Genomic DNA, 25,567 nt, shown 5'->3' on the forward strand with positions numbered 1-25,567 from the left:
AGCGTCCGTAGCAAATGGTTTCGGAAGGGCTTCAACCTACAGCCCCTCACACAGATCGTGGAGACTGAAGTCAACGTTGGACTCGAGCCCGTCTCCAATGTGCATGCAGGGAAACAGATGCTTCCTTTTGGAAACTTCAATTCTCATGAGGTTCCAGAACAGTCCGCACAATATCCAAGCTAAAAGGCCCGTAGCCAGATTTCTGCTTAAGGGGCATGGCCCCCAGTAATGACAAAAACATAAAAGCTGGTCTGATGGGTTTACCCCCCCCCTCAGATTTGTTTAACCAGTTAGTCTTATCAAACTATATAGTCTTAAAATCCATAGATATTAGACAATCCTACATATGGCGCACCAGGCACTTTTGCTCCATAAAACAGGCGCATACTCCCAACAGCAACAGAAAATACGGAGTAAAAAACTCCCAACTAAAAGTGCGAAACTGACGCATGCTTACACCACGTGACCTTATCTGGATCACTGGTATTAGAGCTGGTTCTGATAAGTTCCCACAAACATCATTACAATAACATTTTCCATGGCAGCATCCAACAGTGTTGCTCCTCTGCAGCAGGGAAAACTGTTAGCTTTGCTCCGTATTAACAATAGTTTAAAAATAAAATCGATTTCTAAATGTGTACACTGTCATGCTTTTTTCAGATGGCTATTTTTTCTATTGAGGGCCAGTGTCACAAAAGAAATAACACGCATCATAACTAATGTGCACAGGGATAAACCGTCCCTCGTCCATCATGTGACAGAAGAAAGGAATTCCGTATAAAATAGCAAGGACCATTATTGTCCCAGGGAACTGAGTTGGATTCCATTTGCCAGAAAATACATTGATCAGAAACCCTATGCTAGAGAAAATGGCAGTCTGCAGGCACCCAAGGCTTCAGGCGAGCAGTGTACCTGTCCATTTTCTCTCTAACAGGGTAACCGCGGCCATGTCAACCCTCCGATGCCACCCACACTTGATGTGTGAAGACCGGTACATCAGTAGAACCGGCCACAAAGAGGGGTTTGGAAAACGGGTCAATATCTTCAGAAGGCTCTTAAAAGAAAAAAAATCTATGGTTGGTGGCAATGCCCTTTTGGAAGGTCTTATGGTGACTACCGTGGTACCCCATAAATGCTGCCTGCTGTCGCACGTGTCATCAAAGAACTCTGCAAATTCGACCACATGGCCCCAAAGGGCACTAGTCCCCACGCAGTCTCATTGAGAAGCTCTGCATCTTAGGATGCCTAGATCCACCGGAAGTAAGGAGTAAGATCATGCACACACTTGTGTCGGAAGGGAAGACCCACAGGACGGGCCTCCGTCTACACCCCAAGACTCTAGAACCTGTCAACTACTATTTACCCCCTAAAGTTCTAGTTTATAAAACCTTTAAAAGGTAATGAGTAAAATGCTCTTGCCTCAAAATCCTAGACCACTGACCTACATGTGCCTACGAGTCTTGTGCCCAAGAACACATTGCCGACACCACTTTCAAATGAGTCCCATCGTGTAAACATATGAACGTGTAAGAAATCACGCACATATGTATCACAGAATGCTGGCCCATACATGGAGTGCCATGTTTATCTTTTGACGCAACATTCAAAACACCCATTTCTACCCTGGAAGTCCTGCCCAGCAGTCACTATGGTACAGAATGCTCAGCCGCCTGCTATCAGAGTCCTGAATGCCTGACACACAGTAACTGTCCGTGTATGAGTGCCAATGTCTTCCTGTCATTCTGTTCCTGTGTCACAAAGTTTAAATACCAATTTCTATTGGCTGTCAACTAGTCCTTGCACAACAGCTAGACCCATCATGATTTCCTGTTGGTTACTGTGCCACCAAACGCTAAGCTTTTAGTCACTGTGCAGATAATGCCGGCCATCATTTAATGTGCTACATAAACTTTGCTCATGAGTGACTCTGCACAGGTGGACTGTCCATCATGAATTGTGCTACATAATGTTATCCCACAGAATGCCTGCTCATCAGTGACTGTGCTACATCATCCTTGCTCATTAGTGACTCTGCACAGGTGGACTGTCCATCATTTACTGTGCCTGGAACATTCATCAGTTAATGCGCCAGATGTATTAAGTGACTTGTACGAACGTGTTTCTTTAGGCTCTCAATAGCTCCCGTTCCCACATGTAGCCCATCTCTATTCTCTTCATACAGGATATCTGCGCTCTGCGGCTTTAGAGGATGATTTGGGTGGAGCTCTTTCTGACTGGGTGTAAGTTTCTCTTATTATGTCTGGTATTTACACCGCAGAGCCACCTCACTGCACAGACTCGCTCATTCTGGGTAAGTCTCGCACCTTGTAGCGCAGTCTCCTTGATTGTATATGTCTCGCTCATTCAGCGCGACTCCTGCTACCTAGAGCACATCAATCATTGGATGAATCATGGCTTTTCGGATAACTGTCACAACGGGATGTAAGTCTCGCATTTAGGAGCACAGCCTCACTCTGGATTATTGTCAAGCCCTGCACCATAGCCCCACTTCCTGTTTGTCACAAGTGTCACTCTTTCATGAGCCTCACGCCACAAGGCAGTCGCGTTTGTTCTATGTGAATCTCACACCGAAGAGAATAGTCTCTGTAAAGGAGTGCACGTCTCACTCCTCTGAACAGACTCCCATGCATTGGGAGAAAGGTTCAGTCTTGGGAGAGCTATCTGAATGATTTTGTGCGTGCGACTTGTACCCTGACCACAGGTTGTATGCAAGTCTCCTAACATGGAGACCAGTCGAAGGCTCGCATCTCGGACCATAGTCTTAATCAATGGGTGCAAGCTTCTCTTCTGCATTCTTGCAGGTATCTGACAGAGCACACTTGTATCATTGGGTCCGAGTTTCACTCCTGGCGGCACGTTCTCACTTATTGGGCGTATCATCCACTCTGAAATCATTCTCCTTTGGACTCTGATCTGTCGATCTTTATTTCAGCTGCGGAGTCGCAACCCTGCGTTTGGTTGAATTCCATTTGGAGGCGGTGTCGAGGGATCCACAGACAAGAGTATAATAGTTCTACTGATGAGAGCTGGTGCTGTCTGAGTTGAGTACAGGAGCTCAGCCTGTCCCATTGAAGCATCGCAGCACAAGCCGAGGCGTACTCGACACAAGATTTAAAATCTAGCAACCATGCTAAGAATTGCCATTACTGTCTCTTCAAAAGTAAATAGTCAGTAACTGAGAAGTGCCAGACTTGTCCTATTAATAACATGGCAGCTATACTGATGAGTTCTGGCACTGTTCACTAAAAATACAAGAGCCCTACTGAGAGGTGCTGTTACTGTGAAATGTATAGTTTAACCACTGGCCTACTGTGAAGCGCCAGAAGTCCCCGATTTAAAAGCAGACCCAATGATAAGTTCTGGTCACTTTTCCATCCAAAGTATGCTGGCACTGCTAAGTAGTACGGGTACTGTTACACTGTAAAATAGCCCTGCAAAGAAGGCTTGGTAGGGTCTCACATTTTAAGCCAGTGTGCCTTAGAAACGGAGGAAGGTACCGCTCCCTCCTGAGGCAGTGCCAACAGTGTCTTTATACACAGAACAGATCTGGTTTATCTTTGCCACTGAGTGCCTGTACATCTTTTTCATCTCCCAGGTCTTCTCGTCCTCTTCCCTCTGGCCCCTTTCAGGCGCACATCTTTCGGGTTCCCTCCTGTGTTCAATTCCCCATCTCTGCTTATCACTCTCATGTCACCTCTTATCCTAGCCTCCAACTTTTCTCTCACATTTTTCTTTCCTCCTCCAGGATTCCACTTCAAAATGTAATTCTGACCTAGAGATTTCAAAATTAATTCCAGCAAAGCCAAAATCCACGAATGTATGGAGAAGCCAAAGACAAAACAATGCCATTTAGTTTCTTTAATTTCCACAAATACAATTGGAAAATAGAAAGTCCTTTCTTTACATTATGTTGGGCACTTGGCCTCGAGCAGCATCTACATTGCCATGCCCCAAGACGTATGGGACCCTTTGAAAGTGGCAAAGTGTTGCCAGTAATCCTTTTAATGTAATTGGAGCAAAGTCCGTATGAGGGTGATGCCGATATATTCAGTAGAAACCAAAAAAGTGATGGGTGGAAGGTTTTCAATTAATCTGAACCACTGCCGTTGCTCTGGGAAACCTTCCACACCACTGTTTTTTTGCCCGTCTGCGCCATTGCAAAGGGGGTCAAGCCATATGCAAATCAGTCAGGTACTCCCACTAATGGGAGCAGCCCAGCCCGAACTGCTAGGCCAGGTCCCCTCTACACAGAAACACTAGCCACCCCAGACATGTTTCGGCTTTGTTGGGCCTCCTCCGTGAGGTGCAGCTTGGTTCCCTATGGCGCAGCGAGCAAGGGACCCACGTCTGGGCATACCCTCTCTCACATGGGGAGACAAACTGAAACCAAAAAAGTGATGGGTGGAAGGTTTTCAACTAATCTGAACCACTGGCATTGCTCTGGGCAACCTTCCACACCACCGTTTTTTAGACCCAAGCTACTCCTCAGTGATGACACCCAACGAGGCCGAAACATGTTTGGAGATGCTTGTGGTCTGGTACAGAAGGAATCTGACCAAGCAGTTCGGGCTGGACCACCGCTTTTGAGGTGGGATCAAGCCTGATTTGCATATGGTCTTTTCCCTTTTGTAATGGCTTGGGAGGCAAAGAACAATGGTCTGAAGGGTTGCCCAGAGAAATGCCAGAGGTTAAGATTTATTCTAAACCTTCCAGCCATCACCTCTTTTGTTTTGTGATATATTCAGTTGACATATTATTTGAGTATTTAGTTATTCGAGGCAAATATGTTCACAATGATGGTGATTAATTCACAGGACTGGTGATTTGGGAGGTCCTGGTCTGCTACCATCCCTAGGTGCTTCCAAACTCATTCTCTTGTCCCAGAACTTAACCTACACATTTGTGCTATGAAGCATATCTGATTTCCTCTTTGTGTTGAATGTTTTTAGTGATGGCTCCTTGCTAGTCTCGCTGCCCTTTAGTCTGTTATTTCCCCTTTTTAAATAAGGATTCTATATTTTAATTCTTTTCAGTATATCTCCCTCTTCTCATCGCTTGTTGTTTGTCCGCTCCATGCAAACATTTCTTTATTCGTCTCCCTTTCCTCTTCTTGAGGAAGTGGCTCTAATTGTTTACTCTTTCTTCAGGGTTTCATAGGTAAAAATGTTTTGATATGTCTTTTTAAAATGGTACCTTTCTCCATTTCCATTGAATAGAAGATGAGAAAAAAATGTCTAGTTATGCCTCTTCTCACCACTTTGCCCTCTTAAAAGTCAGAAATTACAACCTGTATACCCTAGAACTCTTCAAAATAGTTTAAGCTAATTTATAGAGATTTCAGTATTATTTCCATTGAACACCTGACCGACTTGCAAGTGCACTGCAAAATGGAGACCCTATTTTCTTCAGACCAGTAGGTAGTTAAATTAATAAGTTTTATTTGGGGGTTGTCGTTAAGCCAGTATTTTGCGATTCAAGGCCTTGGCTTCTGAGGTTGAAGAGGGAGTTGCCTCTGTGATTACTGGATTTGGGAATGTCTGTCAGGCAAATATGTTAATGGTTACCCTTGGTAGTGCCCAGAAGTTGTAGATGACTGCATTTGGTCTTTGCTAGAATTATTGCCTTCATTTGTTATTGCAATTTCTTTTACTTTACTTTAGTGTGAAGAATGCTTCTGCTGGAGAAACGCCCAATTAAGTTGATTTCCTGAACATTCAGGACCATCTGATCATTTTCCTGGGCTTGTCCTTATGGATGTCAATGACCACTTCAATCCTTTCTTTCAGGAAAACTGGCGTCATGAGTCTGGTGCTCCTGTGACGAGAGAGGACCTGCTGATGACTCTGCAGAACCTTGACAGCATCGCGATTCAAACTGTGTATGACAACAAGATGGCAAGCGTTGGCCTAAGCGACGTGATCATGGACACCACAACTGTGGAGTTCACCAGGCTTGGAGTCGCCCATGGCGTGGAGGAATGCAGGTCTGTTCACGGTTTGCTTTTTGGGGAAGTTTGAGGGGTCATGGAAGCTGCTTGTGGTAGTGAATTTCCTGCTCAGTCTGAATGTCTAGTCCCTTATATGCTGTGGATTAAACCATCACTGAAATTGCACCAATGCTTCTCAGATAAAGGAATAATGAAGCACTCTGCATTGCTGTCTTTAGCATAATGGATAGAGGCTGTCATTTTGTAGCAGTAGCTTTTTGTGTGAGATTTCTTTTTTATAAACGAAATATATTTTGGCAGTTGACTACGTACACTCCTGAAAACCTATTAAACCCTTGAAGAACACACTCATCGTTGACAACTTTGAAGTGCATCAGACATGGAAATCCCATTTCAAATTTGACCACTTCAGTTCAAGGATGTGTTGACACAACTGCCACAGACCCAAAGGAAGGGGGCAAGTAAAGAATCAGCCTCAGAACAACATGCACTTCAAGATTGTGGCGCTGGGTTTTTGTAGCACACAAGTCTGAAACCTATGACTCCCTTGATCTCTCACCATTGAGAATGCTTGCAAGGGTTGATATGGGCTGTGGCCTAAACCTGGAGAGCCAAAGGTTGCAGACCCCTGCTTTAGGCGCACCTGGAGGCACTGCGGTGGTCCACCATATGTGCAGGGTCAGCAGCAGAGCACCTAAACAGACAAAACAGAACTAAGATGCTATTCAGAACATTGGTACCCGACGGAAAGCTCTAGGTGTGGTGCAGTCTCGTAGTGAGCAATCCTGTAAAGTGGTGTCTTAACATCAGCAGCTGGGAAGATAGGCAAGGGCCTCTAGATGGGCAAGATCAATAATAGAAGAACCTCAGCCTGTGAGCCACAAGCAGAAGCAGTCGGGGGACTTGAGGAAGATGGTGTCAACTGCGAACAGGCATCGCAGCAGCTTCAGGTTAAATAAAGCACAATGATGTCCCCATCCAAGGTCACATGTCTCTGGTCCAGACACAGCACTGCAGGGCAAGTCACTAGATGTCCTTATGCCAGAGAGACACCATGATTCTGAACAGTAGTCCAGGGTTTAAACCACTGGTCCAGTGACCACCACACTAGGCCTTTGGAACGAAATGGCGCATCCACATTAGGAACAGGCATTGGAGGCCGGTCCAGAAAGTCTGCGGGACCCCAAAATTATTTAAAGAAATGCGTCCGTGACTGTTGCCATCTCTGTAAAGTCGTCGTCCTGTTTGGCTCCTTGTGTAACTCGCTGTCTGGTGACGGCAACTTTGTATTTTTAGAAATCTGCACGTTGCTGTAGCCATTTTCGGATTCCAGTAATCGACTTGTTCCCTGCAGGTCCCTGTTGAAGTCGAGACATGGATTTAGAATTCCAATGGAGACTACACAATGAGGCTTTACCTTTTGAGCATACAAACCAATATGTATACATTAAGGCATGGTCTTCCTTCGACTCTAATTTGAGAGTTTAGGGCAGCCATTATCAGGTCTGGCTGGGTGTATTAGTGAGTGTCTAGGATTCACTGCTTAATCCACATCCAGAGTGTTTTTCAGGGAATGCTTGAATGTGGCGACTGTTGGGACGTTTCTTTTGTAGACGCTTGATTTAGGCTACTGGGAGACTAACGCAACCTCAGTTGTAAGGTTTCTCAGTATGTTGCCTCACTCTCCAAAGGGGTATCCATAATGACCAGTCAGTGGCTATACTCTCAAGATGGGAGTAGGGTGTAGAAAATGTTCTAGGTAGAATAAAGAAAAAGCAAATAGCTTTACAGTGTATATAGAGTTAGCAGAAATGGTTATGCAGCACAGGCTTCAGCAGGAGCAGCTGAACTCCACAGACCCATATAAATGTCTAGCCTGCAACCTCTTGAGATTCCAGTTTCACCCTGGACACCCTTGAGGGGAAGAGTAATTGGACCAAAATAACGAACTCCGACCTCTCAATCTTGTCTGGTCTTGTGGGGGTCTTTTAAAAAAACACAAGCAGATTTTGTATTTAGTTCTGTTAGGCAGTGCCTCCTTTGCCTCCTTTCCCGCCTACCCAAACTTGCTACCTTCCAAATACTCCTCCAATACCTTATCACCTCTGTCGAAAGCACTGAGGTGGTGAATGATGTCCTCTGACGATAAGGTGGTCTTCTCCTTGAATAGGGCTGGTCTTCTACTGGCTTTGTGCTTTTAGCAGTCTCTACTGTAGAACACGAAAGGCCTTCCAAAATGTAAGTTCCACTAGTGTATTGACTTTGACTTGCCTCACTACTGGATAATGTTCTTACTAGGCAGGGTATCTTTAATGATTTACAGCTACTTCCTTTTTGTCCTTTAGCCAGATGGAAGTTGTTCTTGTAATTGTCTTTATTTACACCCCATCCGCATTACCAGAATGGGGATTTTTTTTTTCTTCAGCGTAGACGGCCGAATGCAATCCCACGTTATTCATGGGAAGCTACTCGTCCCAAGCTGCTCGGTCAGGAACTGCGTAAAGGGTCAACTCCGCTCACTTCAGAACTCCGACAGACAAAAAAGGGAAAATGTTCATAGATGCCATCGCTGTGAGCTACAGGATGTGCCTACTCGGTCACAATGACTTGCTCTGAAGCGGTTTTGCTCAGACACACTCTGGTTGCACCCACTCGCAGATGAGACGAGAGCAGATCCTCTTCTGAGCCACGGAGGCAACCTCCTCCCACCGTTCCTTTCTGGAACATGCCATGACTTGTTTCTCTGAACTCTTCTGGCTGAATCTGATGAAGGCCTCAAAGGGACCCAGATGTTCTGGACCAGCTGTTCTAGAATGCTGCTCTCTGTTCCATATAGAGTGAATGGGTGACCACCCCCAATCAACTCCTAGATTTATTTCCTCCATTTTGTAAAGGCGTAACATCATGGACCTGAATAAGGAAATCTGGGCCAAGCAAGACAAGATCACTTGCACCGCTCTCTCCCCCCAGTATCTCATCTCCTTCCAGTCTGTAAACCCCTGCCAAATCTACCAGAACCACCTACTAAAACAGCCCCCACCTTATGCAAAACAATGCCCTCTTCCTACTTCCCAGGGACCTGACCCCATACTACAGGAGAGTACCTTTCAGGATTGAGTCTTCTACACAAATCAATAAATGTTTGTCAGACAGTTCAGGTGTAGAGTTTGCAGTGTTCGCAATTAAGGTTTTAGAACAGACAGAAACCTAATTTTAGTGAACAGGATGGACCCAAGATGACCAGCTTGTAGTTGCTGTGAATCTGAGCTGTCAAATTGTAGGCAGTCCTCGCAAGTCATGGTTGTGAACAGCTTGCACCCAATTATTTTCTATGAGCTAAATGTTAGTCGATGTAACAGCCAATCGGGAAGCCTCCAAGTGAAAGTAAAGGGAGCTGGTAAATTATGGTCCATCTGTCAAGGTCCTGACTGTGCAGGAAGTGGGCTGTTGCCCAGGAGAAGTGGGCAAGGACACTGGATGGCATTGCTGGACAAGCCAAAGAGAACACTGATACTGCGGGTCAATGTAGCCACTTCTCTAGCAGGGATTGGGGCCTCTGTGGAGATTCTCCTGCAAAGAACCTGCAATATATGGTCTGTGGCCTGCTGCTGTCTAAGACGCCTAACTTCTCTTGCACCGCTGGGCCTCAATCTCCATCTCTTTGTCCACTGAGGCTGCAATGTTGACTACAGGAGTAGCTGCACGAACCCCGAGCACCAGGTTTTCTTTTCTGAGTTTCCAGCAATGTAATCTAGGGTTCTTCTCCTTAACTGGGGGTCAACTTCTGGCCTCCTACACACCTTTCATTTTCAGACGCACTGTGACTTTGACAGCTCCTTGTACCTAGAGCCGTATACTTGCTGATGGCTTTGTCCCATTGAGCTTTATAATTCCCATAGAAAGCTTATCGCTTTCAAGTGAAGCACAACCACGACTTGCATTGAATCTGCTGCCAGTTTGACTTGGAACCTGAACTGTTGACTTTGTACTTTGGAAAGCAGAGGTTTTGCTAAAGTTTGAAAAATATGACAGAGGCTTAGCTAGAGCATTTTATGACTTCGTCAGAAGTCGCCACGCGTAAAAACTCTACAAACCTACTCACCTGTAACTTAATGCCTATTCATTTCTTCGAAAATCTTGGTGTATTTTTACACACATACTGTGTGGATTTCCCCTCCCTTTGTGTTCCTGTGTTTTACTCTGTACCTTTTAACAATCTTGCTCCCCTCTTGACATTATATGCTTGACTGCTCTACCATGTTAACCCCTTAAAGAGTCAGGCAGTGTACGGAGAGTCCCTGCAACCTATTCGTGGTTTGATTTGCCTCAACTCTGTGAACTCTGGGACTGTGAAAACCATGCAAACATTCTGGCTTTGGAAGCAGATGCAAGTTGGTGTGCAATCGACCAACTCGTTGCTACATTTGAAAATATGACCTGGCCCCTGTGGTGATTTCTTGAAATTGGTGGTTTAGTCAGAGTTGAAGTCCTGCTTCTATTATCGTGCATTCCAGGATTCTAATCCTGGTCTTCGATTTTGCCACAATGTTTCCAAATTCTATTTGTTTCCCAATCTCAATAGCAAGTTGGCCCTGAAGGTCACAGAACGAGGCAGTTCTCGTAACACTTTGTTGCTCAATGGCTGTAGGATATTTCCCTCTCAATTGCAGCCAGCATCCTCCAATCGTTGCTTTAACCACTGTGCCTGGATTTGCACCCAATGTCACCTCACTGTCATGGCCATCCTCTGTTACTCCACCTATCCAATTTCGGGTGTCTGAGGACCTGCCGCCAGCCCGGCATACCGACCGTCTAGTCAAGTGTTATGGCAACTCTACGCGCGCACAGCACCTGGCATTTATTCCACCGCTGCCTCTTTTCATGATATTCCACCACCGCTGCCTCTTGTTCGTGACTGTTCACTGAACACGTCACATTCACCGCCATCCCTCTTTCGCACGACTGGCTTGTTGGACTTTCCACAGCTTTCTCCTTGTATTCTGTATGAGCGCTCAGTCAGATCTTCCTTTCTATCCTCCTCTCATTGGCTTCGGTCTTTTATTTCTTGCCTGTGGGTACTTAGGGTGAATTGAATGTCAATGGGCATGGTAGAAGTGTTTCCATTCTGCTCTGTTCTCACTGTCTTTGAGGGCACATCACTGGAGGCCCCCATTTACAATTTCAAGCCTTGATCTAATGCAGGAGCGTCCCCCACATTATTCCTATACGTTGCTAAAATTGGTGTTAGAAAAGAAAATCCTTTTTGCAGCTTTCCCTCCATTTATATCAATGTACACCCAACTATTTTCTACGGCTTGAAACCTGTCGTGACTTTTGGAGGTAGGTTAAGTCGTTTTGCTTTACCTTCCTCACTTAACTCCTCTTTTTTGTAGTGCCCTTGTCAGTCCATATGGCTACCAGTGCATGGAACCCTGTCCCCTTTGCGAGATTCCTTGAGTGTTTTACTGTAGCACATATCGCCTTACAGTGGAGTGCTGCAGGGGTAGTACAAACTCTTTTGTGACTGTCACATTTTTGATGTGTCCAGGATGGGCTGATGCCAACGTATATTTTTCTGCCATGTTTTTTCTTTTTTACAGCAAGAACTTTTATGCTTTACCTCCATAAAGCCATTTTAATTACCATATGCTCAAAATGGCCTTGCCATGCATTTTTGTGCCCTGTCATTTAGCCACAGTGGCCTTTTGCCACCTTCTTCCCTTCTCAGGTCAGCAAATACCATATATGGGTAGCCCTTTCCCAGACTCTCTCCTTTCTCTTTCTCTCAGATGTGGGGCAAGAGGCGGTCTACAGTTGGACAGCCCTTGCCAGTTTGAATGGTGCAGATCCTTCTCACTTGTGGGCTTGAGCAGCTCCAGCTCGAATTTGGGATAATTGTTGTACTGTAGGTGTTCCCCAGAAAATCAACTGGAGGAAAGCCGCCAAAGAAGAGGAGCAATACGTTGAAGGCCCGAAGATGACCAACGTTACCCGCAGCCAAGTCCCAGTGAAGCTCTGCCTCACTAACAATCCACGAAAGTCTCTCCGTGTTCCAACCCTGGGGTTGGTAATGCTAACTAGTCCGACCCCTTCACAAAGATCCTATCAACAGAAGCCTTCAGAGGTGTCCTGGGACCATCCTGTGGGCAGACTAGCCTCGTCCATGGAACCACCTTTGTATTGGTCACCATCCAAGGTTGCAGGTTGTAACTCTGCAGGCTGTTGGCTTGTGGCCTAAGAACAGTTTGCTGCTCTCCTGCACGAAGAGGGGCCATCTTGGAGCAATGTCTTCATCCCCACAAGTGTTGCCTGCCACTCCCCTCATCTGGGCAATGTTCACTGCTACCCATCTTTAATATCCTGGGGGTCTCCTGACATTTTGGGACCTGATGTGGCTTCTGTCGACATCTGGAACTTTGCCGCTGGAGAACAGAAACACTGTCCAGTCTAACCCAATCCCAAAACCGAAACTAGCCACTGCACCCATGTCCCCAGGACCCACAAAACCTGGACTGACCCACAAATCCGAGTTTGGGATGGGAGCTTGCATTCCTATTGCCACACCACCACCCATGTAAAACAAAAGAGGTGATTGCTGGAATGTTTGGAATGAATCCTAACGTCGGGCATTGCTCTGGGCAACCTTCCAGACATTCTTTCTTCAGCCTGCCAAGCCATTACAGATGGGGAAAGACCATATGCAAATTGGGCTCAGTCCTACCCCAAAAGGGGCAATCCAGCCAAACTGCAACATCACATCCCTTCTGCATGAGGCCACAAGCATCCCCAGACATGTTTCTGCCGCATTGGGCACCACCCAGCAGGCTCGGGACTCACGTCTGGCCATACCCATCCCACTTGGGGTAACTTATGCAAACAAAAGAGGTGATGGCTGCAAGATTTGAAATTAATCCTAACCTTTGGCATTGTTCTCTGCAACCCTCCAGACCATTGTTCATCATCCTGCCTAGTCATTACAGAAGGGGAAAGACAATATGCAAATGGGGCTTGGTCTCACTTCAAAAGGGGCAGTCCAGCCCAAACTGATAGGTCACACCCGCCATGGTGATTGCATTTGGAGGCAATAGTGTGGCATTTGGAGAGTATCCCTAAACTGTTTGTACCTAACTTCAATCCTTGTACATTTCTAATGATACTATACCTGTTGGCTTTGCCACTGCCTGTTCTGCGTCTTTTGAGGCTTCAGCTCCCTCACAAGTAGATATCGGGAATATTGACTTTCATAGGGAGTAGGCTTGCTTACCTGTCGGGAGGGACTACTTAAGATAAACGTGCCTTCTACTTATAAGGCAGTGTGTGTGGTTTTAAAGTCATGCCACTGTTTTTCTTCACTCTACGGTCTACCCTTATACTTGTTTCACTATTCTTCAAATGTTACTACTGTTACTACGCTTATAAGTGCAAGGTGATGTACCTTGGCGATGACCCGCTGTCTATGTATGTGCTTAAAGGGTGATTTAGAGATGGATGCTTACATTTTACTTTACCTTTTTAGAGATTTAACAGTCTAATAAATGGTATGTTTTGTGACGAACCTAAAGGAGTCGGGTGACAAACTTAAAAATAAAAGCTAAAGGTGTGCTTTAAAGTCCAAAAAAGTTCTTTGGTCTGAATCCTATCCATCTAACTGGGCCTACCACTTTGGAAAAAAACACATCTAATTAAAAGGGAAATGGGAGGCTTTGCCCAATAGCCTCACCAGGGCGTCTGCCTGGTCCAGTGGATATTTCCTGTATTCAGGGTTTCATAAGTTCCTTTTCTAGCACCACACGATACTCTTGCCAGCCTTTACATCAAGTAAGGGTTTCAATTTCTCCTGTTACCGAAGAACATCTCTTGTAAACATTTCCATTCCTTCCCTATTTCTGGAAACCAAACGGTGAAACACTTTCTCCTTCAAGGTGTTAAATTATCCCCAAAGTTATGTGATCCTCAAAGTTATTTTCTTGTATCTAAGTTGTTTCAGATAGGGTACACTCTGTCTAATAAAAGTTATATATCTTCTGTTGCTTTCTCAGTCTTAATTCAAATTGTCCATCTTTCTTTCTTTATCCCCCTTACTGATGGTGGTTGCACACTCTTGTTTTTCAGGCTCCCGTAATCTGGATAGGTTTCCTAATGGACTTGTTCCTCCTACAGATTCCTTATCTTGTATGTTCTATTTCCAGCACCAGCTGGCTTCATAAATCTTTTCAGATGCCCAGTGGCACAACGCGGCTCCGCTTCGGTTCCTGCTAGCTCTCTTGCACACCGGACGGGATGGGGCCAGTATGTTGTCACTGCACCACATGACCTCAGATTAAAGACTGGAGGGGGTGTCTGTAATCCTGCTCTCTATATGGCAGAGGAGAGGCACAGAGGACCCCAGCCAAGATTCTCTATAGGGTACCGCTGGTCGAGCAATCAAGGCCTAGCTTCGCAGGAGGTGATGCAGGCTGGTTCTGAAGTACACTGTAGTCCCCAAGCCCCCACAAAGGAATGTCCACACACTGTATTAGTTAAAACAATCTTTATCTAATTAAGGTTCAAGGTTATATACACAATTGCAATAACTCACTTTGTGCTCAGTTAATCTACAATGGCAAATCTATACAGTTCTATGTGGTACCACAATTATCAGATTTAATTTAAGTGCATCAACTGTACTCTGGTTAAAATGTCACACATCACTTAATAAAGGTAACCAACAATAGACATAGGAGGAAAGCAGTTGGTTTAGAACAATTGGCAGAATACTGGCCCCTAACACTAGACACGGTTCTGTGTGGAGATCCTCACCCCACCTGGGAAACCTGTAAAGTAAGAATATATCACAAGCCCAGTCCATATATTGTTTTAGAAGTCTTATTTCCTTCTATAATGTTTCTACCACACCAATGTACCTGGAATAGCAGAGTTCGATGATGAGTCGTCGACTGAACCTTCTTGAGCGGCTCCCTTTAAAGCAGGAGCCACGGATTGTTGAGATCCCTCAAAGAAAATGAACTCGGCAGCTCCGGTCGCAGCGGTGCTCGTCGACAACGATTCGAAGACATCCTGCAAGGCAGAGGTGTGCGGGGCACCTCGATGTCGATAGTTCAGGACCGCAAAGAGTTTGTGAAGAACTGTGGCCCAGCAAGGGCATCGAGGAGTCATGCGTCTCTATGTTCGTTGGGTGGCGTGAAACCCACCGTTAGATGCTCCGCGGCACGTCGATGGCCTGGCCTTCTCCGGCGGGATAAGGTGGGCGGCGGTGCGGACGAGCGCATCCGTGAATCAAATGTCTTAGGGAAAGGAGCGTGCAGCTCCAGTCGTCAATGGCACAACGTCAAGCGGTCCCCTCACCTGGGCAACACGGCTTTGACGGGCCTCCAGCGGTTATGCGAACCTGCATACACTGGTCGGTGGCAGTGGACGGAATGTCCGGTGCTTATCTTCGTTCTCCTCGGTGGTCCCCGTCTCCGGTTGGCAGCCTGTCAAGGGTCTGACTTCAGGGTGCTTTGGCGAAGGTTGGTGGTGCTCGATGGTCCCTCGGAGCATGGGGGGGAGAGGGCGCCTAATCAGGTCCTCTTTTGGATCAGTCTTGACAGCTTTCGGATTTCGGCAAAGGAAGACAGCAGTTAACCTTCTTCTTCAGGCTCGGCTTTGAGATTCGGCTTCAGTTTCAATGTTAGTTTGAACTCCAGCTTCTGAATGAATTCTAGCAGTGAGGCCCCCAGATATACTAGTTGATCTCTCATTCATTCTGCTGGGTCACACTCGGGCAACCAATCACTCAGAAGGGCATTCAGCAGTCAGTCAGCCAATCGGGCATACAGTGCATTCAGGCCATTCTCCTCCCTCTCAGGACCTCACAACAAGGAATGTGTATTGTGACGAGTACCCAGCCATTCAACACTACACACTGCATTCATGCCATTTTCGGGCAGGGCTGTCTCAGTCTTTGTCTCAAACACCAGAAACCAGACAGCCACAACAAGAAGTGCATATTGGTCACACACTCCATTCACCCAGGTTCCACCCACAGGGTGTACCCACAACATAGTCACTGGGAAGGCTCCAGCCAGCCAGTCTTCACAACAACACCATATATGGACTTCCACCTAACAGCCAGTCAGGGGGAAGGGACAGAGTTAAGGCTTCCCAGGACCTTGGGAAAACAAGGTAACAGGCTATAGAAAGCAAGAGGCCACAGGGGCCATCTTGTTTCCTATTAGGAATCGACTGATTCCAATGGCAGGGCCTGGGTATCCCAGAATAGAGGATGCTCCGAGCACCTGTCAAATTCAGAATGGAGCTGCCACCAGCCCATACCCTGCTATGTGGGCCACACATAGGTGCCCAAAAACATACACTAGGGGCACAGAGTTGTACCCCCTCCCATTGGTGCCATAAGGGTATCCCATGGGTCTGTACACCAAACCAAAAACAGGAAGAGCTGCACTGCCAGGAGTCCCACATGGTCTCCTGGGCAGAAAACAATGCAGAACACAAATGAAAAAGGACTACAGGACAAGGACACGGAGGCCCTGTGCCTCCAATGCATTTCCAGCATCACACTCAGTTCCTGTTTTCCACGCACTCTGTATGCTTTGGCAATGTCACTTAGCTTTGCTAATTTACTATTGTTAAGCCTAACACTCTGATGGCCTCAGGCTTAAAGTCATATTAGATTGAGGGGAAACAAATGTCTGTGTCAATCCACCATAGCATGTCTCTACTGCTGTCGAGAGTAATGTAATAGTGGTGTGGAAGGGGTGGGCAAGGAGGGGTCAATTCCTGCCCGTCTATGCTCTCTGAAGCACTTTGGGGGCAAGGAGGAACAAACGGGAGGAGATTAATCAAAACGCTTCACTTTCTACCACTAGGGTGGTATGAGAACATCTTCCAAGTCCGCCGGTGCAGAGTTAAAGGCTGCAGTAAAAGAGCCAGTGGAGTAACATTCTCTAGTCTGAAAGCACAATAAGTAGTATAGGAGAGGCGTTGCTCCATCATTACTAGTCTTATACCAGTCTTCTTCCTATGCCCCCAAGAAGTAGTCATTGCACCTGCTCCATGGATGCCTTAGCAAAATCAGCGTCTAGGTTGCAGGATCCATTGCCCACTCAAACCTCTACTCCAGAGGAGTCTGAGAATTTTAGGTACCCGATTCTGGCATTTAAGCCAATGCCCCATCGCCAGTGGATTTGGCCTTGGCGCTGGCAGCATCCAAAGGACACACCTCACTTTACTTGACTTATCCAGCAGAGGTTCGTCTTTGGACTGCATACCTGCTCGTTCAGTCCCGGTGGTGGGCACTGCTCCGCCTAAGCGCCAGAATCTGATTACTCAAAGGAGCATATCTCGCTTGCGCGGGGGAAGTTCCTATTGAAGATTTCTAAGAAAGGGGGTCCCATCTCATTTGGGTTGTAAACCCATTATTCTGGTGGGGGGCTGGACTGCCATGAGAAGATGCACAGTGAAGGGGAGCATCTGGTTTATCTGGCCACGCATTTGCAGGAGGCGTCTGGCTTGGGTGTGTCCCCAGAGTTGGACATTCTTACCACACCAGTCCTTGCCAGCTCTCTTGGTTCTATTAAGACCATAGCAAAACTGGTAGTCGCTGTGGTTGTGTGCCCCCACTAGGCCGAAGACCCAGTGCTACCTTACCGACCTCTGGGACAAGTGTCCTCTATGGGAGACGCATTTAACATTCAACCTGACAGTGGTGGCCCTTGTGTTGACTGCTTGGGAGATGCCAGCTTTGATCCATGCTGTAAACTGGGATCTTGCCAAGAAGCAAGGCACAACCCTTTCAGATCCAGGCTTCCTTTCCATGCATCCATCACCAGAGAGTTTGCTAGTACAAAACGCTACGGTGGATTTGAAGTAAGGAACAAGTTACTTACCTGTAACTGTTGTTCTCCAGCATGGGTCTGGCATGGATTCACATGCTCATGAATATTCCCCGTCGTCAGGCTGGGAATCCTCGGTAAAGAAAAAACCAGTATCAGTTTCGTTTCTGATCTGTCATTCGTAGTAGTAACCAATACTGATCTCTGCGTCATACTGACCACAGCCAATGACTGCCATCTACCTAAGCCCCGCCTCTGGCAGCCATCTTCAGATTTGGTAGCGCGTGAAGTGGCAGTATGACCAAGTGAAGAGCCGCAGAGGGGTAGGCGGGAGGGTTCGCATGTGAATCCATGCCAGACCCATGCTGGAGAACAACAGTTACAGGTAAGTAACTTGTTCCTTCTCCAGCATGGGGTCTGGCATGGATTCACATGCTCATGAATAAAGAATACATAGCAGTACACACATGCACAACCACGGGAGGTGGCAAAGGCTCAACATTAAGCATTACATCAAACTCAACATCAAGCAATCTTACCTCCTCACCAGGCTCACCTTAGGCGAACAGGTTGCGCAGCACTGCTTGGCCGACCCTGGACTCCTCCCTGGAATCCCGATCGACGCAGTAGAATTTCGTGAAGGTGTGCGTCGGCCTCCACGTAGCAGCCCTGCAGATGTCCAGCAAGGGCACACCAGATAGGAACGCTGTGGTAGCTGCGATCGCTCTGGTGGAATGGGCTCTCGGACGGCCAGGCAGCGGTCGGTTTGCCAACCGATGACAGTACATGATACAGCCGGAGAGCCATCTGGAAATGGAAGCCTTCGAGAGAGCCTTCCCCTGATTGACGGGTCCAAAGTTCACAAAAAGTTGTGACGTCTTCCGAAAACACTTCGTGCGGTCCACGTAGAACTTCAGCGCTCTAGCCACATCCAGCGAGTGCAAAGTCCTTTCAGCCGGCGACGAAGGCGACGGGAAGAAAACAGGCAACACCAAGGGTTCGTTGAGGTGGAAGTCCGACGGCACCTTGGGCATGAAGGAGGGGTGCGTCCTGAGCACTACCCTCGTGTCGTGAAAAGTCAAGTACGGGGCCTTGCAGGAAAGGGCCTGGATCTCTCCCACCCGTCGTGCGGAGGTGATGGCCACAAGAAACGCTGTTTTCCACGACAAGAACTTCAACGGAGCCGAGTGCAGAGGCTCGAACGGAGGTCCCATGAGCTTGGTCAGCACCACGTTGAGCTCCCACGCCGGGGCCGGAGCCTTCACCGGCGGGAATGATCTGAACAGTCCCTTCATGAACTCTTTCACCAGACGATGAGACCACAAAGACGTCCGCCCCGTGGTTCTGGTGTATCGGGAGATCGCAGCAAGATGAATCTTGATGGACGCGTGCGCCAGTCCAGCCTTGGCCAGCGTCAGTAGGTACGGCAGTACTTGGGGAGCCGTAATCCATAGAGGGTTAATCTTCTGTGCGTGCACCAGACAGAGAACCTCTTCCATTTGTGTCCGTAGCATTTAAGAGTTGAGGACGCCCTGGCCTTTGCAAGAACCTCTCTGCAGTCGGCCGGTATGTCGTATCCTCCAAACTCTAACGCTGCAGGAGCCAGGCCTGCAAGTTCAGCGACTTCGGGTCGTGATGGAGGATGGCGCCTCCTTCCCTGGAGAGAAGATCCGCGTCCACTGGCAGCTTGATTGACGGGGACGCTGACAAGTCCAGAAGGTCCTGGAACCATATCTGCCTCGGCCACGCAGGTGCGTCGAGGATCATCCTGCACCGTGACCTCTTGAGCTGGTTGGTGAGCCGGATCAGCAATGGCAATGGAGGGAACGCGTATAGAAACAGGCCCTCCCAGGGGAACGAGAAAGCGTCGCCCATGCTCCTCGGCTGGGGAAACCTGCTGGCGAACCTCCGGCACTTGGAGTTCGTCGCCGTCGCGAACAGATCGATCTGGGGTGTGCCCCACCGTCGGAAGAGGCGGTCCACTAGATCCTGTCGTAGTTCCCACTCGTGGCACGAGCGCAGCTCTCTGCTGAGCGAGTCGGCGATGGTGTTTTTTATCCCTGCCAGATGAAACAGCACCAGAAACATCCCTTGGGCGACGGCTCAATGCCACAGATCCTGCGCCTCCTTGGACAGGGCCGGGGACCTGGTTCCGCCCTGTTTCCTGATGTAGAACATGGTGGTGGTGTTGTCGGTGAAGATCCTCACCACCTTGCCCTTGAGGGACGGAAGGAAGGACCTGAGGGCCCAAAACACTGCACAGAGCTCCAGGACGTTGATATGGAGGGACTTCTCCATCGGGAGCCAAAGGCCTCTCGCGTGCAGATTTTCGTTGTGCGCTCCCCACCCTTCCAGGGAGGCATCCGTGGTCACGGTCTCCTGGTGGCCGGGTGTCTGGAAGTCCATGCCCGCCGTCAGATGCGCGCGGGTGCCCCACCACCGGATCGCTCGTCGGAAACTCTCGTCGAGTGATCCTCTCCTCGAAGCTGCCCGTCGTCTGGATCCAGCGCGCGTCCAGGAACTCCTGCAACGGGCGCATCCGGAGCCTGCACAGGGGATGAGGTAAATGCAAGAAGACATCATTCCGAGGAGGGACTTGATGGACCTCACTCTGGCTGCGTCCGCAACCAGCATCCGCTGCACCTTGCCCAAAATGGCCCTCGTCCTTTCCTCCGACGGATAGGCCAGAAGTGACACTGTGTCGAGCTTCGCTCCCAGAAACAGTGCGTCTTGCGCGGGCACCAGGTGGGACTTGGCGTAGTTTATGGAGAATCCCAGGTCCGTGAGAAGTTGGACGGTCCTTGCCGTGTGCTCCACGGCGAGCTCCTTCGTCTTCGCTCGGATGAGCCAGTCGTCCAGGTAGGGGTGGACGTGGATCCCCTCTCGGCGCAGCTGCGCCACCACCGGTGCGAGGCACTTGGTGAACACCCTGGGTGCCGACCTCAGTCCGAAGGTAAGGGCTCTGAACTGATAGTGACGCCCTTGGACCACGAACCTGAGAAACTTTCGGTGTCCCTTTAGGATGGGAATATGGAAGTAGGCATCCTCCAAATCCAACAACGACAGGAAATCGCCCTCCTCCAGCTGACCCAGGACGTGTTGGAGGGTGACCATCCGGAACTTCTGTGCCTTGATGAATTTGTTCAGTCGTCGTAGGTCCAGGATGGGACGCCATCCTCCCGTCTTCTTCTTCACGAGGAAGTATCTTGAGTAAACTCCGGAGCCCCAAAGCCTCTTTGGGACGAGCTCGATGGCGCCCTTCCTGGGCATCGCCTTTACCTCCAAGAGAAGTTGAGGGACGTGATGTTCTTTCCTGGCCACAGGGGGGACGCGCGGGCACCTCTTTAGAAACTCCAGCGCGTGACCCTGGGCTAGGGCGTCCAGCACCCAACGGTCGGTGGAGATGGACTCCCACACGCTGACGAAGCTCGCCAGCCGGCCTCCCACCGGGGTGCTTCGGTGGGGGCCCGACTCCACGGCCGGTTCAGTCCTGCTTCGACGAGGCTTTGCCGCCTTGACCTCCTTGGCGACGACGGCGGGGTCCGCCTGACTTGCCTCGTCCCCTGTAAGCTTCCTGCGACGACGAACGGGCCGCTTGACGGTAGGTGGAAAATCCACCGCCGGAACCTTTGGAGGCACCCTGTTTGCCTCCGCCGCTCCGAAAGGGCGGCCGCCGTTGCTGGAGAACCCCAAGAGCCTGGGCCGTCTCCGTGTCTGCCTTGATGGCTTGACTGGAATCGTCCACTGTTTTCCCAAACAGGTTGTTTCCGTCGAACGGCATGTCCAAGACTCTGGTCTGCACGTCCTGACGGAAGTCAGTAGCCTTGAGCCATCCACGCCGCCTAAGGCATACGCCGTTGCCCAACTGGCGAAATCCAGTGTCAGCGATGTCCGTCGCAATCGTAATGGTGTGGTCCGACGCCACCTCTCCTTCCTGCAAGATCACTAGGGCATCCGCCCTCTTGTCGTCCGGTAGGAAGTCCAGCAGGGGGGCCAGTTTGTACCACAACTCCCTGTCGTAGCGGGCTACGATAGCCAAGGCGTTGGCCGCCTTAATCGTCGTCGCTGCAGACGAGATGACCCTGCGTCCCATCGTATCCAATTTCTTTCCCTCGCCGTCCGGCGGGGAGGTAGACGTAGAGGCCGCGCCCCCCGCCCCGCTTTCTTCCTGGCCGCCGCGGAGACGACAGAGTCCGGGGTCGGCTGTGCCCGAAGGCACAAGGGGGCCGCGTCCGGGACCCGGTACTTCTTCTCGTACCGATCCCTTCTAGCCGGCGTCGTGGATGGGTTCTTGAGGAGGGCGAGGCCCTCATCCCAAATATCCTCCAGTAGAGGTACGGAGAGGACCGTCTTCCACTTGGCCTCGCGCCGTTGATAAAGGAAACCTTCCTTCTTCTCTTCCGGGCAGAGCTGGAAAAGCTCGGATGCCCTGGCGATCATGGAGTGAAACGATCCAATCTCGTCGGGCGGGGAAGCCCGGGTGGGAGGTGACGACGGCAGATCCTCATCGTAAACCTCGTCGTCCGTACCCGTCGCGGCCGTGTCAGTCCCCGTATCATCCCCACGAGTCGTGGACGGGGAGGAGGGCTGAACAGGGCGCGATGGCTGAAAAGGAGGTGGAGGATGAATCCTTCTTCTCTTAGGGGGAGGGCTCCCAGAAGGGCCTGGCTCTGGGTCCGCCGTCGGGAGCGGTTCCTCCGCTGGTGGCAACGGCAGTCTCGTCCTTATCTCCGAGCATAAGGACTGTATAGCCAACAAAATGGCCGCCGAGTTGTCTTGGGGCACTGGTTGAGGGGATTCCGACGGGCGGTCAGGGGCCCCGTCGGCACCCTCGACATTATCGTCGTCTCCCACGTCAGGGTCCCTCCCGACGGGCTGGTCTTCTTCCACGCCAAGGCCGTGGCTTAAGACTTCGATCAGCTCTTCCTCAGAGGTTGAGGCTGAATCCACGACGACCTCCTGCCCCCCCTTTTTCTTCTCCGTCGGAGGTTTCACGAGGGTCCTGTCGATGGGCATAAAAGAGGACTCCCTCCGCGGTGGCAGGGAGACTCTGAGCCCCGAGGTCGCCACCACTGGTGTAGCCTCCACAGGCTGAGCCAGGGCCGCCGCGACTGTCTCGATGGAGGCCTTGGCCGGATGGATTAAGGCTTTCACCACCTTAGGTGCGCTCACCTCCTTCTCCTTGGGGGGAGGGTCACTGCCTCGCTCTCCCTCCGATGGGGCCTTCGAGCTCGACCGGGGCCTCTCCAGGAGCTTTGCCGGGTGCTCGCCTTCCTCTTACCCGAACCAGAGCTTTGGCTCGTGGTTGATGGTGCCGGGGAGGATGCGCCCTTCCTGGCGCCCGTAGAGCCCGACCGTTCGGCGCTCCCGGTGCCAGCGGACTCGCGGTGCTTGGCCTTGTGTTGGACCCCCGTCGCCGGGGCGTCCTCAAAGGTCTTAGAAGACCGCTCGGATTTCTTCTTCTTCTCGCCTGACGGGCTCTTCCCTTCCAGCCAGTTGGCGAGACGTTGATGGCGGTCCTTCATGGTCCGCTCCGACATATTGCCGCAAAACGCACAGTCCTTCTCCACGTGCGTCTTGTCCTCATGTAGGCAGTACAGACAAAAGGAGTGTTCGTCCTCCTTAAAGACATTCTGAAGCTGGCATCCAGGGCAGACCCTGAACAGCTTTCCGGGCGTAGAGCTTCCCTTCTCCTGGGCCATGTCCGAGATGGGCCTGAGAAACTTCTGGAGTCCTCCAAAAGCGTGGCTCGACGAAATCTTCACCCTGGAGGGGCGTAGATGAATCCGACACGGGTCCCCGTTGATCGGATGAAGAAACGGTGGAGCTTGAGGCTCTTTTGACCGAAAATCGAAGTTTTTGAGAAAAAAACGTGAAAAAATAGCACTAACGCTCGAGAGCAATAGCATGAGGATCCCAACACTTGAACGTGCGGTAAAAATCTGAAGATGGCTGCCAGAGGCGGGGCTTAGGTAGAGGGCAGTCATTGGCTGTGGTCAGTATGACGCAGAGATCAGTGATTGGTTACTACTACGAAAGACAGATCAGAAACGAAACTGATACTGTTTTTTTCTTTACCGAGGATTCCCAGCCTGACGACGGGGAATATTCATGAGCATGTGAATCCATGCCAGACCCCATGCTGGAGAAATTACATTTTTCTCCCTGTCCCAGACCAGGAGACGCAAAAGCTGGAGCCATGCGCAGCAAGGTCTTTCAATCACGCTTCCTGGCCTTGAGGGCTGTCCATGTTACTTGCACACTTGCCAAATACTATTTTGGCCTGTTAATGTAATCTCTTGTGTGGCTGAAAACCTGCCAATGGGAGGAGGGTTTTAACTAAGTGATGGCCTGGACAATGCTGATTGTGTGGCACATGCTATGGGCACTGGGTTGGTTCAAAGGAGATGTGTGCCTGAAGTCTAGTCTAAGCTCTTGGATATGCCATCACCAAGAATGAACTGTTTGGAACTAATGTGTCCTTGCAGAAATTCCAAGCTTTGAAGTCCACAGCCAAGTCCTTGGGCTTTGCTGTGCAGCAGCTTTCTACCTTTGCTCTGAAGGGGTCATCATTTTGGATTTTGCCCAACATCTCAAGGGCAAGGCGACCTCTGGCAGGAAGCTCCATAGTGTCCTCCCCCCAAGGTAGAGGTTGAGGATCCCATAGAGGCGGCTTTCGTACCGTCCCCACAGCAATCCCCAGTTCAATGTGACTGTGAATTGGACTTCATCCATTTGACTCTAGTGACAAGGGAGGCTGTCCCTGTTTGTCAGTGGCATTACACCACTATAGATGCTTGGGCTTTTTTACGTGTGGTGTCTCTGGGGTTTCTGCCTCCCTCAATGCCAACCTGACTACTCCCCAGCCCTTCACTGCCACCAGACGCACCCATAATGGAGGAAGTCCTTCAGCGTCTGTAGAAGGGGGCCATAGAGTTGGTACCACCTTAAGAACAAGAGAAGGGCTGCTACTCCCATTACTTTCTGATCTCAAAGATGGTCTGTGTCCCATCATGGACCTGAGGATCTTGAACTTGTACCTGTGGAAGGACAAGGTTAAGACGGTCTCCTTATCCCGGATCCTTCACGTCCCTGAGCTGCAGGACTGTTTGGTGTCCCTGGATCTCCGGGATGCCTACTTCCATGTGTAGATTCATTTCAAGCACAAGAACCACCCGAGGTTCATGTTTGGAAACACCAACTCAAGCAAAACAAGAGTTGATGGCTGGAAGGTTTTGAATTAATCTGACATCTGGCATTGCTCTGGGCAACCCTCCAGACCATCGCTCTTCGCCTCCCAAGCCATTACAAAGCAGGAAAGACCATAAGCAAATCAGGCTTGGTCCCACCAAGAAAGTAGCCGTCCAGCCCAAGCATGAGTTCCGAACACCTTCCCACTCTGTGGCAGCTTCCAAAATCAAGGCGGAAGACCTTGGTGGGAAACAATTGTGAAATGGGATGGATTGAAAGTCTAACCCAAGCAGATTAGGAGGAACAGCAGCAGAATGATGGTGAATGTTAGGAAGAATGTCCACTCAAAAATGCAAACCGGAGCACAGGCAAGAGACCACAGACCTACAAGTACGGTCAGGCTTGGGCTACAACAGGTTTTCAGCAGCAAAATGGTCCAGCAGGCAAGCTAACCTGTCTACCTTCCAAAATCCATTGGAACGGACTGTAGGAACAAGGCTTCCCTACTTGTACCTTCACTCACCGGCCACCATTCCCATTACAAGGTTTACAATAAACAAAGGTTTTGGGGGGC

General features: G+C 49.5%; 1 protein-coding gene across 7 annotated transcripts in view; it reads left to right on the plus strand.

Annotated features, from left to right (window-relative positions):
* The window catches only part of HSPG2 (heparan sulfate proteoglycan 2), a 1,237,996-nt gene that overhangs the window by 387,399 nt on the left and 825,030 nt on the right, over window positions 1-25,567 (plus strand). For all 7 annotated transcript variants that reach the window (XM_069610942.1, XM_069610946.1, XM_069610944.1 and 4 more), the window contains one exon: window positions 5,808-6,004. In XM_069610942.1, coding sequence (XP_069467043.1) covers window positions 5,808-6,004 — 197 coding nt within the window. The remainder of the gene's footprint in view (window positions 1-5,807; window positions 6,005-25,567) is intronic.

Source organism: Ambystoma mexicanum, chromosome 8 (genome assembly GCF_040938575.1).
Source record: "Ambystoma mexicanum isolate Mex_15411 chromosome 8, UKY_AmexF1_1, whole genome shotgun sequence".
Lineage (NCBI taxonomy): Eukaryota > Metazoa > Chordata > Amphibia > Caudata > Ambystomatidae > Ambystoma > Ambystoma mexicanum.